Here is a 19,159-nt window from a genome sequence, read left to right as displayed (position 1 = left end):
AGCAATAAAAGAGAAAGCCACTTACGACACGAGTAATCCCTCTGCATTCCCGGTGTTCCCTTGTTCTTGTTCTGCACTCCGATGATTGCTTCCATTGGCACTTCAGTTCGCGGTATGGAGACGGCATGTGGTGGCAAGTAGATTGGCTGTAGCGTTCCGAAGGTGCACTCCGATGGGATATTGTTCCGGCAGCCACCGTGCGCTGTTGTACCACACCATTCACAGCGATAACCTGTCGAAAGAGGAAAAAAATAAGCTGTTTGAGAGATGCATTCATCAAGTACCGAGCGTTTCCATTGGCTGTAAGCTCATGGAGAGGGATGCGTTTCATGACTCTGACACGAAAGGATTAAACTGGGGTTTCAGAGGATTTAGATAGATTTACTCACCTGTAAGGCATTCATAGGACCAGCATGCCTTTTTGCAGAGGGCACACTTCGATGATTGCGGCAGGTTCCCCTCGCGCCAGTGGTGTTGGTGTCTGACGTGACCCAATTCCTTGCCGGGCACGTACGTGGCATTTTCCTTGCAATCGGGGATCGCAAAGTCCTGACACTCGACGTGGGCAAAGTACTCGCAAACTGTTGACGGAAAAAGCAAAACATAGTGTCAGTTCAGTTAAAAGTCACCATTGTGCAGCAGGATGATTGATTGACGTCAATCGGATCCAGGCATAGTTGGCTGATACGGCCGGAAACTCACTTAAACAATGAACGGCGGGGGTTTCATCCAAACGTTTGCGGCAGACCGTGCAGAACTTCCGTTTATGATGCGACGGCTCGGACCAGCAGTGTGCGACTGGATTTCGGATCAGATACGGTGCGACACCTAGGCATGGTGTTATCACATTCGTCACGCATTTCTCGTGCACAATAAAGTTGCAAACTGCGCATGAAGTTAGGGTAGAAAAAAGAATTGGAATTGTTAGTATTGTTACTGGTCCCGTTGTCCGATTCTGGACGCAGCTCTCCGGCACATTTCGAATTTTTGCTTCTGTAGGGTTCGCTTCGGCAGATCATGATCAATGGAAATTAGAGGAAAACTGAAACAACGTTGATTGATACGCTTGAACAATGGTGTGTAAAATTTAGTTCACAGCGGCTTCCTCCATAACTGTAGTGAGGTGACACTTACCGATGGCCCAGATACTATAAAACGTTGAAATTCAAGTTCTACCAGAAAATTATATTCTAACGAAACATTTTCATTAGCACCTTGGATCGGGATGGTTAAAAGCAACAACAATATACATTGTTTTGGCTATATAATCATATCGGAAGGCTGAGCCTCTTATTACATACGACTCGGTTCGTTGAGTTAAGCAAATGCCTGTCTGTGTGTGTGTATATATGTTTGCATGTAACCAACAAGTGCACATCGATTACGTGGAGATGGCCGAATCGATTTTATCAAACTTAATCTCAAATGAAAGGTACGACGTTCCCATAGGCAGCCATTGAATTTCATTTAATTTCGACTTCCGGTTCCGGAAGAATGCGGTCACGCATGCAGTTTCCATATAAATCGGTATCAGTATATTATATAAAAAATGCAAAACTTCATGAAATGTGTTTTAAATTGCTTAGATTTATGGTTATCGGATCGTTTAGAAACGCGGTAGAAGTATTCGGTTGGGTTTGATTTAGTAAACTAACGATTTATTGCTACTGCCTACGGGCTTATATACAAAAGTCAAGAATCGAGAAAACAAGAAAAAATATTTTACACAGGGCAAATGATTTTTTTGATTTCGGTCTGTGCATCGAGCACAACAGACCAATAAACGATCACCACACAATGCATCTCGGTGGCATCAGATCGCGCATCGAGCACGGCTGATAAAGATCGATCACTCGATCGATAGCCGCTGCCTGTGCATCGAGCACGACAGATGGAGAACGATCACTGCGATGAAGCCTCGTTGATATTGCAGGTGGGTTGCGAGGGTGATGATCGTTGAGGTGCTACAGATTTATAGTTTCAGTTCACTGTTGCCAATTAAAACCCACATTGATCACCGTCGGCGGAACAGGAAGCTTTGGGAATGCGACAAAGTTCCTGAGTTGAATTCACATCTGCTTCTCAAAAATGTCTTACTCGGTTTTCTCAAATTTAGTCTCAAATGACTATATGACGAAATATAAAATTGCATTGGAATCGGAGCTCTGGTTCCTGTGCTACGGGTTGATGTATGTGGTCACGTGCGAAATTCCCATATAAACCGGTCTTATCACTATATCTAATTAATGTAAAACTAATTCAAATGAGTTCTAAATTATTTGAAATTATTGGTCTTATCACTAATTGCAAATCAAACGCTCTTTGACCACCTTGAGAGGATTTCAGAAGATCCAAGGAAATGGCCAATTTCCCGAATTTGATTCACACCTGTTTCTCATATATTGCTTACTCGATTCTCACAATTTTAGTCTTAAATGAAGGGTATAGTATTCACATTGATTGCTACCAAATTTAATTTGAATGATGCAATGGTTCACACGTGATGTTTCCATATCAACCTTTTTGCCTTTCTCGCAATCACTATAAAAATCGACCTTGTAACAGAGACCCGGAGGCCCGAAATTCTTATATCATTCGACTCACTTCGTCGAGTTCGGCAAATGTGTATGGGTGTATGTATGTGATCAACAGTCGCACATCGGTTACTCGGAGATGGCCGAACCGATTTTCTCAAAGTTTGCCTTAAATGAAAGGCACAGGTTGCTATTGAATTACATTCTGATCCTCCAACCGGTTCCGGAGTTACGGGTTGAGAAGTGCGGTCATACAGAAATTCCCCATGTTTACTTGTACCACCATGGTATTTAGATGATGTAAAACTTATTAAAAATGGATTTTAAATTACTTAGATTGGCAGGCACGATGTGTCTTAGATCAAATTGGCCACCTAGGACGGTCTTGATACTTGCCAATGTTCAGAGTTAATTTACACTTAGTCCTCAGAAAATGTTGGAATGATTTCCACCATCTTTCAAGTTTGAAATGATTGCTGCAATGCTTCAATTGGCTTCTATTGAATTTCGTCTCGTTCTGACTTTAGGAATGGGAGTTACATGTTGGTTAGTGTGACCGCATAGGATTTCCCATATACCTGTACCATCATAATACTGACTTCTCACCTTTCATATATACAGGTGTTGCTTTTACTCTGAAAATCGTCAACAATTTTTTGACTTAAATAGGTATTCTAGATTTTAAAAGGGGTGGGTGACAGGGGGTTACTCCCCCACATATCGCCCAACCATCTCCATTTCTGAATAGGTCATTCTGCCCGACGGGTTTGAACCAATTTTGGAGAAAATATATGGAAATCCAAATTTTCACGTCAATTGAACCACCCTCGTGGTATGGGAGCACTCCTTCCCCCGGTTTCGACAAATTATCAAAGCCCTCGATTAGCTTTTGATTAGGGACCATTAATAAATTACGTAATGCAAAAATTGCCCAAAGTTGACTCCTTCCTTCACCATGCAAAAAATTATTACACATTTCTCTATCACCTCTCCCCTTTAAAGTAACAAATTCTTCAAAAAAAACTTCTTTAGCAAAAATATGTTACGTGACGTTCCCCTCCCTCATATGTCACAACATGACACAATCCGTCGAATTTGAAACCCCCCCCCCCCTCCCTAAAAACGTTACCTGATCTATGAATGGTCTCGTATATCTTCGGTTCAGCTCACTCTACAATCAAACCGCGAGAATTTTTTAGAAAGAAATGGTTCAAGAAGACTAGAAAAAATATTAGTTTTTAACGGCAGTGCTGCCAACTTTGCGATAATTCCAGTTTAAAATTTAAAGTTCATTTTTCTCGCAATATATATTTTAGCTTTGAACATTTTAATGCCATCGTGCTCCTCAGACATTTTTATATAACAAGCATTTATAATATTTATATAATTTGGACAAATCCCGGGGTATACCGGTTTTTTTGGAAAAAAATCAAATAAAAATGCAATTTTTATTTGCCAACATTGAGCAAATCTTCAAATGATCATAAATCCCGACCCTGATCGGCTAGAGGCCAACCAAAACGTAGTTTTTCATAATTTCTCGTCTACTTTCCGATAAATTATGTATGAACTCAGTATACACAAGTTGGTTTTTTGGCGTTGTGTGCTTGCGATTTTATATGGGAAATTGAGATTTTTTTGCTTCAAAACGGTGTAAATCAGGATAGGCTCAAATTATATTATAAGGATTTAAGTGGTTATTATGTAAAAATGTCTCAGGAACACGATGACATTAAAATATACAAAATTAAAATATATCAACTTGAAAAATCGCATAGTTTGCAGCACTGCCGCTAACAACTGATATTTCTTTCTAGGCTCCTTGAGCAATTTCCTTCAAAAACCATCTTGCGATTTGATTCTAGAGTAAATAGGACCGGAGATATAATCAACAGAAAATCAAGGGTTTTGGCAATTTGTCAAAAACGATGGCCCGCGGGGTGGTTCAAAAGACTCAACAGTTTGGATTTTTATATATTGGTCCTAGATGAACAGTTCCTCCAAAATAGCTTCCAACCCGTGAAGGTGAATCATACGTTCCTAGATAAAAAAAATGGATTTTTTTGCATATTTCGGATCTCTAAGATAACAAAAATATGCTCAAGAAAGGATTTACTCGAGTTCGACTTGGTTTGTCTGTTTGAGCCCATAAAACTACCAACTATCAATTATTATATATGGCTGACAAAATCGGGTGAAAATGCTGATAAAATCGGCGGTAGACAAAATCGGGGGCTGATAAAATCGGTTCTTCACTGTATTAATGATTTTTCAAACCATAAGCAACAATGTTGAAGATATTAAGGATACCGACTTGCTCTACAACTTTGCCGAAGAAATTGTCGTAAAATATGTACTTGCAAGAAAGTTGATAAATATATCTCACTTTTAGGTAGATCAATCACAAAAACATGTGAAAGGAGTGGTAAAATGTCCATAAACTCCTCCGAAGACGCCTATAATAATTTAGGCATAATTAATAGATCTCACGATTTTGGCAAAAACACTGTACAATGACACTTCTCTAGAAATAAGATGTCGAGAACATCGATGTGGCACGAACTGGAGTGAGATGTTTACCCCGTATGCGCGATGTTTGGCATAAATACGCGATGGACATGATGGGCTTTAGGCATAATGGACGATTGGTATAATAGACGTTAGGCATAACCCATAAAACAATTGAAGTTTTATAACACGCCAAGTGAATTCTAAGTTTCTGAGTGACTATTAAACTGGCATAAATCCTGAATTGTTACTAGGGAATGGACGATTGGCATAATGTACGTTAGGCATAATGAATGATAGGCATAATTCACAAAAATATAAAAGTAATCTCAACGCTTTCTTTATAGTAAATATTTCAATCGGGTTTGAAAATAAAGCTACGCTTCGCTATACCATACCTTTGTATAACTTTAACGAGACACTGCAAAATAAAAAATACCATGCAAGATTTTTTTCCCATACAAGTGTAGAGTTTTTTTCTTCCATTTTTTCATGGTTGAGCTGGATACTTTTTTCATTTAAGTAAGCAGTTTTGGTACAAGCACATTTCAAGTATATTAGATGTATTATCAATACAATTGCTGGGGTGGGCGTTTACTACGCTGTTGGTAAATCGATTGCCTTGTACGCAGCGCACCTGGGTTCGAGTCCCGTCCCCGCACATAGGGTTACACATTTTTCATAAGAGATTTTTCTAACCCGAAGAGGCGAATGACCTTAAGGTTAAAACCTATAATCGAAATAAAAAATGCAATTGTATCAAATTGTACAAATATCAAGTTTTTGAACCCACGGAAACTTGCAGTGTTATGGGCAGTATGAGCGATAGCATTTTTGTTTCGGTAACTCGTCACAGTACACAAAAAACTCTCGCATCGGAAAGTTTTCCTAGTTCTATCTTTGATGACCACAAGAATAGCATCATTGAACTGAATATTAGTGATAATTAATATAGAAGCAACAATATTCGTATATTTTCTGAATGAATAAAAAAACTCATCATTCTTTCTTTCATGAGCTGTTCATCTATATAGTTTCTCTTTTGACAGTTGCAGCCTCTGTGTATGAAAGAACTGATCAAAGTTGATGTTCAAGCATTCAATCTGCTTCCTTTACTTGAGCAAAGATTTGTTACGCAATAACATCAGGTATATGGATGATTTTAATAACTGTTTTAAATGAAAAAATGAAAAATAATAGCCACAGTTACCAGCCACACTAGTTGTTGTGAACAAACCTTGCATATCCTTAGCGTTATAGCTGTTTAAAAAGTACTAGGGGATGTCATTAAAGGGTTAGATAAACGTCTCATTACTTAAGAGCTCATTGAAAAGGCGGCATGTCATTCGACCTTCAATTGCTCAATCGTAGTCGAGTGGAAGTAAACGCGCTTGCTGTTCCTTGAGCCAGCATGATCAGCACGACGATTGGTTTCAATCTCTAGAACTTCACACCGCCAATCCCCAAACTACATACATGCTACAAATATATTCTGCTCCGCACACGCTGGGCAACAGACAGGTTGAAGGGCTTTCTGTGCGTCATAGATTTTCTGTTTTGGCTTTATGTTCCCTTTCGATTCGATCGACGCATACGTGTAGTGTAGGCGGAGTAAGGAGGGCATACGACGCGCAGCATACCATCATCGTCGGACCGGTGCACTATGCGGGCCCCAATGTGATATTATAAATAAATTTATTTATAATTTCATTATAACAGGTACTACTCCGATAAGTTTCGATATGAATCTTGCATGTTTTCATTACAGATGAGAACATACATCAAGGCTGAAAGAAGTGTTGTGTACAAATTGCTTTACATCTAATCCTAAAAAGCGTGTCTGTTATCTGTGACTTCACGGGGATAAATTTGCTTCTTCACATCCGGGATCAAAGACTGTCCGAGTTTCGAGATAAACAAAACGCAGCTTGGTAGAGATCAAAACCATGCACTATGAATTAGAGTAGAAGCTGCATTTGTAATAAAAATCCAGATAATGAGATGATGCTCGTACTGTATGTAAATGTTTAAGACAAACTCCTCAATCTGTTCAGAATATTTTTTTCATAATTTAAGCTACGTTACGTTCAGAAATAAACAAAAAATCACTCATTACTAATACCAAATTTTTAACGTAAAACTTGTTTAAATTGTTCAAAAATTATTTAAAAAGCTTAATATTAAAATTACTCATATCTAAAAATAGTGTCAGCTCATTTCATTTCAGCCTCACTCGTACTGGAAGAGAAAACATTGAGGTTTTGTTTATGCCGGAGTAATATTTTTTAAACTCGCTTTCCAACATGCTTTGTTTTATCTTCTGTACAAATTACAAATATACAATTTTTTCAATAGTTTGCATAAGTAGCAGACTTTTACAATCGTTGACATGTGCCGGTGAACGGTGACGCCGACAGAATAGGAAATCTACCAAAAAAAGACGATGTGCATTTTCAGCTGCTGCATGTCAAAATATCGTCGAGTTTCATTTATTGATGGGCACTTGAATTTACTTCTGTTTTGTGTGGATTATCGATTTATGGGATGAATGGAGGAATAATGCTTTTAGAATTTCCTGCTCATTAATTTGTACATACGCCATCCAGTTATACTCGCTTCGCCTATCTGTAGTTTTTTTTTTCTAAATATATGCTTGTAAAATTGTTTGAATTGCTAAAACCTGGTTTAGTTAATTGTAATAAGCAATTGAGGTTAGGTAAGTAATGCATGCAAACCACCTTACCCTTTAACACGACAAATTCTAGTTTGCGTACGTTGACAAACAGTGTCAACTGTATAACCGAGTCAGCATTCATGACGACCCCTAAACACAATTCCACATATAATCAATTTTAAATATGTTGAAACAAGGAAGTTGCTGGGAAGGAAGGAAACTGAAATGTTCTGAACAGAAAAACCAGAACACCAGTTAATCGACAAAGGCAACGGTGACGTCCGAGTGGTTGTCGCGTTTCGAATTGACGTCACGCGTGTGCGGGATGTTTCGAATTCATTTTGTTTTTCAATACATGCCCGAATAAATTTGCACATCGTCCAAGGTCGTTTATTATTATTATTGGCATGGTAAAAAAAATCGGATTCGGATTTTTACTACTCTATTTACTGCCTATTCAATTTGGATCTCCTGCTTTTCTGTGTTTCATTGGAAACATTTTTTTCACCCACGAGTCAAAACAACCTACTAATTAAATAAAATGTGACCGTGTGCGGTCACATTTTATTTAATTAGTAGATGCTATTAGAATGTACAGGAAGATGAAACCGACAGTGACTGGCTGTTGCTGTGAGTAGTTTTTATAAACACGTTTCACAATAAAAGTTATTTTATGTCGATTTATAAGTTGACCTCGTCGGCACGTGCAGGTTAAAAGTGTAGCGGAAATATTTTAAATTAACTACATGCCTATCTTATCAAGACTGGTAAGTGGCAGTGTGTCTATCAGATTTTGAGGACATTGTTAAAGTTGTAATTATCAAGAACATCGTGATATTAGTACATTAAATGCGGGTATTTTTAAAAAATATAGACCCGTCCGCAAAATATTCCTAGGAGGGGGGATGTGCTCATTTTTTACGTTTCTTATAAAAGAAAAGGTATAGAAATCCTCAAGCTTTGAGGATTTTTTTCCGAGTCGTGGAGGGCCGAGTCTTGCGTATCATTCAACTCAGCTTTACAAATATTTATCGAGGAGAAATCTTCAACAATGACCACTGCCTGCTGTCTCGTTGTAGTGTCGGATTCTTACTGCAGTGGTTTATAGTAAACCTTCCGGCTAAATCTAAACCTTTTGTTCCTCCAAATCATCATCATTCCATGACTACCGTTTGGTAGTCCATTACTTTACAACCACCTTCGCAGGGTTTCTTATCCTGCTTGACACTATGCGTTCCAATTTATCTGCTAGCTGTTGCTGAGAGTTCCACGGCGGCGGAATTTCTCGCGATACTGAGGCCTGTTTTGATGAGCCAGCTCTCAGCCACTTCTACGGAGAGAAATTTCTTAGAAATTTCTTCGGACAATATCCCGACTTTCATCGACCTCGTGTTATTTGTTCGTTTTCCCTCTTTAGCTACCGTTACTAGCTCGCTAACTGACCTTTGCTGTGTATCTGGTCTACTCAAAACTGTTGTTAATATCGAAATTTGTGGAGGTTTGACCCGACCCGGGGATGCCGACCAACTTGACGTACAAACCTCGCAGGGTTTCCTCAACGACTAAGGAAGTTAGTAAAATTTCAAAGGTAATTCAAAATCCTCAAGCTGGAGAAAGATGAAGTTGTACATCACCTGTTAGAAAATCATTCAAAATCGGTGTTAACCTACCAGCAGACGCGCTAGTACACAGAGTCCCTCAAAAATCAAGCGAAAGCATCTTTGAACACCAGAGCGTACTCGTTCAGTGAGCCATTCAAGCAACTTCAGTATTAGCCTAACATATTGCTTTCAACAGTGTATAACTTCTGAATGGATGCTTATGGACAAACGGTTTTACCTTCGTTTGATAGATAAAGCGCAGTCCTATGAGAATAATTTATAACATTAAAAGAAGAATATTGCCAGAACATGGCGCTTTTTACACGCACGAACATTGTAGAATACCTCTATGTAAAATCGCTAATATGGACAGTTTTTACTCCAGCGAATTAATTACCCCAAAACGCTGTTTTGAGCCACTATGCACTCTCAGAAGTGTTACTATAGGTTTATAGCTCTGGGCAGCCGGCTGCCTAGATTTGTGAAGCATCCACTGATAGCCGACTGTCGGGAGTGTTACTCACGTTGAATTGAATTCGATATTGTTCAGACAACATGCAAAGTACCATGGGGACGCAAAGGTCAAATGACTTTATTATTCCATGTATCCGTATTCCGGCACGACATTCGAAAAACAAAAAAATAATATATAACAAACAGCGATTACCATTGAAGTTCCGAGATATTTCACGAAATAGGTATACTTTTGTTTTTCTATTGTAACGACATTTAATTAGCAAGGGACTGGAAGGTGTGAAATATTTTTCAATATTAAGAACCATAGTACTCAAGGAAGAGCAAGTAGTTGAAGGAAGAAAGTTTAGAAAAGTGTGGAATAGGGTCATATGAGCAAACTGAGAGTTTCCCGGCGACTTAACCCTTTGTCTTCGGCGACTCCTGTCAACGCAGGAATCATCTGAGTCTGCGGCATACCCGGACAAGCGTAAGGTCACTTAATGACTTACCGACAGTCGGTTCCGACAGCAGAATTCGTTTTTGATATTAAAACATATTAAGTGTCTCAAAAATTTCTAATTTATCGAAACTGTTCTTAAAATTTGTGTATATTAATTTTCGTACGCCAAAGCGTTTTAGATTAAAAAAACCTTCATTATGCATTTGGCTCAAAAATAATTATTTTGATGTGAAAGTGCATATTTTTTTTAAAAGAAATGAATTTCTTTTATTAAAAATTAAAAAAAAAACATAGTGGAATTAAATGGAAGAAAACTTTTGAAATATTATTTAAAATTAACTTTACTACTTATTAGGGTAGCTCAAAAGTAAGTTTACGAGTGTAATGATTTTTTCAGTAGTACTTATGGTAAGCTGAATTTATTTTTAATGTTGAAACGAATTGATCTACATCGAACTGTGGTGCTTCAGATACGATTATTTAGTTTTTATGAATCAAATAAGATGTGTTTGAATGATTTTAAAACGTTGAATTCATTATTGGGTTACTTGATATAAAAACTACAAGCGCCTTAGTGGAATGTTTAATTACATTCACTAATCAACAGGACGGTTAACGAAATATTTTATTTCGCAGGTGTGTTTTAAGTAACTTATGTCGCTTATTTCATTTCTTACATAAAACTTAAACCCTTTTGTCGCGTATATGGTTCATTTAAAAATGATCTTAATTTATTTGGGTAATATCGCTTACCCTAAAGATAAATCAGTACTATACAAATTATTATCAACATAGTTTTATCTAACGAGTAGAACTCAACTGAACTGTATCGATTTTATTGGCTATTTTCGGAAAATTTGAGACAAAGAGAAACGAAAGCAATGAAATTGAAAGACGGATAGTTATTCTAGAGCGAATCAGTTATAAACTTAGAACGGAAAACTTGGACTAGGCAGGCTCATATGGACATGATCGAAAGGAAATGTGAAGAGTCTTTTGCCTTCTGCTAAGTAGGAGTTGGGCGTTGCACCCAAGTCTACCGCATGGTTATTGATAGAACATAAGGGATGATCCATAAATGACGTAGCATTTTTTGAGTGATTTTTAACACCCCCCTCCCCCATCGTAGCATTTCGTCACAAAATCCCATATACCCCCCCTGATAATTACGTAACTTGACGGTAACCCTCACCCCCTCGTTGTTCCCGTAAAAAATTTAAAAAAAAAATCAAAAACGATTTTAGTTAGATGAAACGGGTAAGATTGTCGTGACATCAGGTCAACCCCTATTCCCCTTTAAAAAAGCTACGTAGCATGACATAACCCCCTACCCCCCTGTCGTCACACATCATCACAAACTACAAAACTCCCCCCTCCCCCATATAATGCTACGTCATTTATGGATGGTCCCTAAGTCATCATCATGTTTTACGCCGACAATTATAGCGCACAGTGCGACCAATCCAAAAAAGATGGAACAATATTTGAGGCCTTAGATGTCATTTTAGAGCGAACATTTCTTCGTAGGATATGTTCACAATAGTATTCTGCAACCTTTTGAATATAGAATTTTTAGGTTGAACTAAATTTGGTTGGGTAAAAATATCGTGAGCAGCGCCATCTGAATATGATTGGCGGATTCGTCACTTTGGTTGATCGATGATAGAGGAGAAGGAAATACTTCGCCAAAATGTCACCAATTAATTGATTAGGAGTAGGAAGCTGGTGAGATCTGTTTGTTATTTTTTGATGTCTACATATAATTTATCCAAATAAATGGCTGCAGAGGAAGTGGCGCAGCACTAGAAAGCCGCCGTAACAAATCAGGTTCGGGAAAAATTCCGCCATCGGAGTAGATTTGATCAACCGCCGGAGTCCAGTTGAGTAGTACGTGTAGGCTCCACTGGAATCTTCGGACCGATCTCGACACCCTACCGGCTGGCTCACGACTAGGCTAGATGCGCCACTGAGGACTAGATCGAGTAGACCGCTTCAAACAGCTAGCACCGAGTGATCAGGGTGCTAGTGAGCCGGAAGCTAGACTCCACTGCGAATTGCTGGACGGATGTCGGTACCTATTGCCTGGTCCGTCGAATTGGTCCGCCGCCGGGGACTAGATCAAGTAGATCGAGACAAAGCGGGGAGCTGACCAGCTCACGAAAACAAGCTACGGTATCGAGATAAATCTACCGCCGAGGAATTCACAGTAGGGTAGATTCTAATTGGCTGGGAGCTAATTGGCGCACGAAACAGGCATCGGTTCCGAGAGAAATTCCGCCGCTGGGAAACTCTCAGTCGAGGTAGGCTAATTTCACCGCTGAATAACCTCCGAGTAGATCTCGATAACGCTGTGAGCTAAATGGCTCAAGAACGCGGGGGTATCGGTTTCGGGAGAAATTCCTCCATCGGGAAATTCTCAGTTGGCGTAGGGTGAATTCTTCGGCGGACACTTAATATCTCTTCTGCGACAGATACTCCCGAACAAGCTCACAGAGCAAGAGACCGTGGATACTGTGATCTCCGGGTTGGCTTGCTACTGGGTAATCGGAGGGGCTTCGCGGAACAAGGTGGTGCACAAAACTATTGTATTTCTGGGATGTTTTATGGTTGGAAGTGGAAAAGCTAATCTACAGTAAAAAAACGAAATTTATTTAAATAAAAATGAGCAAACTAGGTGTGGGTGTGTGTGGTGTGGTTTATTGGGCTATTGTACGGGTTCAAGTTAACTTTCTGCTGCGGTACGTACCGATGCTGGGCTGCTCGTGGTGTTCGCTGCTGGCGAGCGCTCGCTGACGATTCCGGACGATGCTCGCAAGTCGTAGGGTTCGCTGTTGGTGCTGGTGGTACAGCTATGGCGTCCCGATGTGCTTGGGCCGCGGAGGCGCCAGCCGATTGTAATGGCGGATGGGTGGCATGGCGGGAATGGAACTGTACGGCGTCTTCCTTCTTTGGCTCAATCGATGAGCCACGGACGATACCGTATTGGCTGCACCGAGAAGGGCCCTCCTTTACGCTTAGGGCACACTGCCCGAGGGTTCACAGGGCTCTGCGGCACCTGTAGGCTAACTCCTTGACAGTTAGACTTCGGCAGATTCCTCTGCCCAGGCCGAAACGTGTGCAGTGAGGAATTTAATTGGTTATAAAAAAGGTCCTGAATGGGACATATAGCGAAAGTGAGACATACAGTACCAGGTTAGGTTCGACGGAGCCATTTACCTGAATGAACAGAAGAATTCTGGATCTCCAAGATGTCGGTTAAGTCCAGTCTCACAATTTAGAAATACTTTCCACTCACTTCTAAATCACACGAACGCCGCGGTACTAATGACCAATGGCGGGGTCCTTCGATTTCCTCTTCCCTTACTACCGCCACCCACAATTTCCACCTTCCTTCTAGGAGAAACCTATCACCACCCCTTCAGGGGTGTATTATCTCTCCGTATAACACTTTCGACCCTTTCCAGCCCAATGTTTCTATATACAATTATCTGTGTTTTGTCCCTACTATTTACATTTTATATTTTATTTATTTATTTATTTTAATACTAACCCTACTAACATTAACATTAAGAAACACAACAGTTTAAAAAAATAAAAAAATGCACATAAAAATCTTGAGGACTTGTAACGACGGTTACACACTGTCCGAGTAGATCGTGGCAAACTGGGGGCTGAATGATTCAGGGAAACAGTAGTAGAAAGGCTCATGAAATCAACGGCTAAACGGCTCACTGAGACGGGAGCTAGATACTGGTTGATCAGGCTCCATCACAAAAATAATTCGCCCGATAAGCTATATTTTCGATTTGTTTACCTCGTTTTCTACCATCTATCTCAGAACATTATGACAGGTTGTGGAAAACAAATCGACAATCACACTAATACAGTTGTTGGTTGGAAAGTACTCTATAGAGTACTTTTTAATCTGTAATTGTTTCAGTGTGTCCAACGAATTGTTTTCGTCCTCCTGTCATAATGTTCCGATAGATGGAGGAAAACAGCTTTCGGTAGGATCATATTCGTGATGAACGTGTCTGGAATAAATTTTACAGGCGCAAAGAACATTTCAGTACTATTATAAATACTTTATGCGATCTTTTTCAATTATTTCAATTAGCGTGTCTGGTGCTGACAGTTTTACATCGCCTACTATTTCAAATGTTTAAATTGACTGACAGGTTTTATATGCGACAGTTGGAAAATAGCGAACTCCTAAGCAGTGTGTGAATGCATAGAACTTATTGGAACCGGTCGTATTTTGTTTCGCATTGCCCTTCAGAATCTTTGCGATGACGTGACTCGTTTCATTCAACCTACGACATTTATGTTCATCGATAGAAGGTTTCTCTTCACGTAGATGATATTGAAATAAATTAAAATAAAACGATGAACATAATTAGCTACAATAACTGCCCGTCAATCGAAGTAGCTTCAGCGAGCTCACCCTCCTAACCTCAATCAATATTAACCGTAACCCACCGATAAATTTTTTCTATCGTAATTCGCAGCACCCACCGGCAAACCGGTGACGAGGATCGCCCACAACACTTCTGCCACGTCGGTGTACATTTCGTGGAAACCGCCACCGCCGGAAACGATACTGGGGGAATTCCTTGGCTACCGGATAACCTACCGCACGCGGGACAAAAGCCCCAAGGATGACGCCAAGGAAATCTTTAAGCGTTTAACTTTCACATTTAATAATGAAATGTCTTCATTTGTCTTCAACGACCCGGATTCGGAATCGATTGTTCATTTTGAGTCAGAATTCTATCAGTAATCGGCCAGATTTTTGAAAAAATGTAAAAATTGTCTTCGCAACATTTCAAATGTCTTCAAAATGAAATGAATCTTCACATCTGGCATCGCTGCTTTCATTGCACGTTCCCAAAAAAAAATGCGGACGAACATGGTCAGGCGATTTAAACAGTTTGACGTTTGACTCAACTCGCCTGTGCTAATTGCCCCTAGGAACAAATGCGTAAGTTATCGAGTTCATATTTTTTTTTAATTTTGACTGGTTATCGCAAGTTTTCGCAAAACTAGCATAGACTCACTTTAAAAAATGTGTATAATAAGTATAATGTGACCGCGGGCCTTCGCACGCGTCCTTGTTGTTATTGTATTGGGAGTGCGAATTCAATAAAAGTTCATGAGAAATGGTCGGTATTAAGTATTAAACAATAACTTAAGCAACTAGTAACTTTTTTTTGTGATTTTAAGTTGTAATTTTATCATATGGATAATTTTGATGGAGTAATGCAATGCATTAAATCAGCCGTTTCTTCGAAAAACGAAAATAACCGGAAGTAATTCCTACGACCAAATTATGCAATGAACACTTGAGTTATGCCCTTCAAAAATCTGTCAAATATTCATTTTACGTCCAAATCGCCTAAAATCTTGCAAAACTGTCTCTTATAGCTCAACTGATATGATAATTGGTTGAACGGAACGCATTATCGTTCATTAGGAACTTCCTAGTAACGAACAGCATCTATTGTGATGTGAACCAATCCCATTGACTTCTATCGCGACAGCGTGGGAAACAATCTCCAATCAAATTCCAGTGTTTTTGTATATATATTAAATCTATCTCCAACTGGTGACATTGTTTGAGTGCATTTGTCACCACAACTGGAGCCTGTTCTGCTGTTGGGTGTGGGTTTTCGTTCGCGACGAGACTTCCATAGTTATTTCGTCTGAATCTTTGTACCGTTGTTCAATTCATCAATGTAGCATAGCCCCCGAAATTGTCGCTGTACGAAGGCGAACATAATGCATTCCAATTAAACCAACGTTACCACATTCGGTGCAAAAAATGTATGGGTGTAATAATCAATCTATTATATGTAACAGTCTGATAATAAGATTAACGATGAAAAAAAAGCTGGAACAAAAATCCAGACGCCCCATAAACACCAGTTCGAAATAGGTTTGATACAGAAAGACACTGGATTTTTGCTTTGGAGATTGTTTCTTTCGTTTTCGCAGTGAAAGCTAACAGAAGTTAACCCTCTATGAGGCCCAGCGTTGCCGGCAAGTAATGAATGTTATATTAATGAAAAAACGATTCTTTCACATCGAGTATATTTACATTTATTTCGTAATAAAATCTGTTTTGAAAAAATGTGGCAATATAGTTGCCACCGCCCGGTAAAAACATTTCATGATACTCTATTTCTGAAAGAAATTATAGAGAAAAACCCGTACCAAACTTATGCTAGCTGCCATCAAGCCGGTTTTTATATAGTCTTTTTTGTAATTGCTAGTTTTACCGCTTTTACATTCACCTCTATATAATAAAGTGTCTATACCAATTCCCAACGCGTATCGTTTTGAAACTTTACACCAGCTTTTGAATAAATTTCTTTCTGTCTAAAATCTGTGGTCTCACTTTTCAACATATCGCCAAAATCCCGGGACGATTCACTGTTACGCAGTAAACCACCTTCATTTCTCTTTAAATTTACGATCCAGCTCTATTTGTCTCTATATTCGCATCGGTCTCGTTCGAAGTACATCAAACATTAGGAAAACTGACGTTTTTTAACGGGCGGTGGCAATCATATTGCCACCTATTTCAATTCACTTTATTGTCTTCTTCGTAATTTTTTCACTCATAAACCAGCATTGTTAAGAAAAAGATAGTATTAGCCTGCTGTGAGTTGAACTGAATGGGCCAATTGATCGTAAAATACATCAATTGTTTTCGCGCACTTGGCCTGTCGTTTGCAGAGCCCCAAGTACCGGTTGCAAAAAAGTAGGAAAAATTGCATATTGGGATTATGCAAAATTAATACCTAAAGGTGGGAAAATTGGAGTAAACAAATTTGCGCATAAGGGCACAAAACCTAACTTAAATCAGGTTTGATTTTTTTTGCGTTTTGAATTCATCTCGTCAGTAACTAGCGGCAACTGGGTGTCTAGTTAGACGATGTATCTAAACTAATACCCAAATTAGCACTAGTTAGACACAAAGCAAAATCCAAACAGTTAACACGACACATGTGAACGTCTAAGCAAACTGACTTGTCCCGAGTGATGTCCCGGGAAGCAAAAGCCGAAGCTCTGGTTTGCTGGCGAGAAAGCGAAAACGAACTGATTGTCTTATGGCTAGGGAGCCTACCGATATGAATCTTGCATGCATTCATTACAGAAAAAAACATACATCAAGGCTGAAGGGAGTGTTGGTGAAAAATTAATTTGCAGGTAATCCTAACATGTGTGTCTGTTATATGTGACTTGACGGGGATAAAATTGCTTCTTCACATCCGGGACCAAAGACTGTCTGAGTTTCAAGATAAACAAAACGCAGTTTGGTAGAGATCAAAACCATACACTATGAGTTAGAGTAGAAGCTGCATTTCCAGATAATGAGATGATGATCGCACTGTACGTAAATGTTTAAGACAAACTCCTCAATCTGTTCAGAAACAAGTTATCATAATTCAATGTTTCGAATTCATTTTACTACTCTATTTACTACCTATACAGTTTAGATCTATCTTTTCTGTGTTTCATTGGAAACATTTTTTCATCCACGATTTTTGTTAAAACAACCTATTAATTAAATACAATGTGACCGAGTGCGGTCACATTTTATTTAATTAGTAGATGCTGTTAGAATGTACAGGAAGATTCTTACTGCAGTGCTTTATAGTAAGCCTTCCGGCTAAATCTAAACCTTTTGTTCCTACCAATCATCATCATTCCATGACTACCGTTTGGTAGTCCATTACTTTACAACCACCTTCGCAGGGTTTCTGATCCTGCTCGACACTATGCGTTCCTATTTATCTGCTAGCTGTTACTGAGAGTTCCACGGCCCGCGGAATTTCTCGCGTTACTGATGCCCGTTTTTATGAGCCAGCTCTCAGCCGACGGAGGGAAATGTCTACACTCTAGAAATTTATCTGGACAACGATATCCCGACTTTCACCGACCTCGTGTTGTGTTCGTTTTTTTCTTTGCTTAGCTGCCGTTGTTAGCTCACTGGGTGACCTTTGCTGTGTAACTGGTCTACTCACAACTGTTGCTAATATGGCAACTTGTAGAGGCGTGCATCGATCCGGAGATGTCGACCAAGTTGACGCACAACCCTCGGAGGATTTTTTCAACGATTATCATAATAAAATTTCATGTTATGTGTTAGAACGGATCGCAATATACGCAATAACTTTCAAAGGTCATTCAACGAGTTTGAATCTCCCCCAAAAATTACATGGAAAATGAATCACAATTTCGTAAAGTGAACCGTTTACGAAAATCATGGCAAGCCTCCTGTCTCGAACAAGATTTGTTTTAAGAGTAAATTCTCCATAAATACCTCTTAGAGGATATAACGCCAAAGTTATTTTATCAGATGATATGCTGTTTAACGTTTGTAAAATTCATCGAAGATACTAAACCTCCGGAATTGGCGGTTGCAAAATGATGTAATCTTGACCTTAAATTACTGTTTGCGAACATTCATTTTACCTATTCATATAATTGGTAACACAACAAAAATTAGAAGCTCATCAAAATTGATCGGTACCTGCTAGAGTCGAACGGAAAACGCCATTTTTCATAAATTTTACTCTCCTTTCGGAAAGTGTTATCCTCGTTATTTTCGTCTCAACTCTACGCATTCCCAAAATAAAGACATGTTCAGCAAATGTTGAATGCTGTGCAACTTTTCGGTGAGCAGTTGTATGTTTCATGTTTCTGTGATTCCAACTTCGCTTCCTATTAAAAAAAACCCTAATCCATATTACCTTACATCCATTCGAAAGTGAGCTCAATTTGATAGGAAATCTGAGGATTATGATTGATTTCAGAACTCTGGAATGAGTGTCTATTGGAATGTTTTCAGGCAGGTATTTGATATTGATGTGATTGGATAACTGTTAGATCAAGACCAATATATTAGTTACAGGTCAGG

The 19,159-nt window shown here is 39.1% G+C and overlaps 1 protein-coding gene across 3 annotated transcripts in view; it reads right to left on the bottom strand.

Moving 5' to 3' along the window:
* Nucleotides 1-19,159, bottom strand: part of LOC131676939 (diacylglycerol kinase theta) — a 54,126-nt gene that overhangs the window by 23,987 nt on the left and 10,980 nt on the right. For all 3 annotated transcript variants that reach the window (XM_058956370.1, XM_058956372.1, XM_058956371.1), the window contains exons 2-4: nucleotides 703-885; nucleotides 390-581; nucleotides 26-232 (exon numbers count right to left, since the gene is read on the bottom strand). In XM_058956370.1, the coding sequence (XP_058812353.1) occupies nucleotides 26-232; nucleotides 390-581; nucleotides 703-885 (582 nt within the window). The remainder of the gene's footprint in view (nucleotides 1-25; nucleotides 233-389; nucleotides 582-702; nucleotides 886-19,159) is intronic.

This window comes from Topomyia yanbarensis, chromosome 1 (assembly GCF_030247195.1).
Source record: "Topomyia yanbarensis strain Yona2022 chromosome 1, ASM3024719v1, whole genome shotgun sequence".
Lineage (NCBI taxonomy): Eukaryota > Metazoa > Arthropoda > Insecta > Diptera > Culicidae > Topomyia > Topomyia yanbarensis.
Note: the sequence above shows the minus strand (reverse complement) of the source record. Positions and strands in the feature narration are given on the sequence as shown.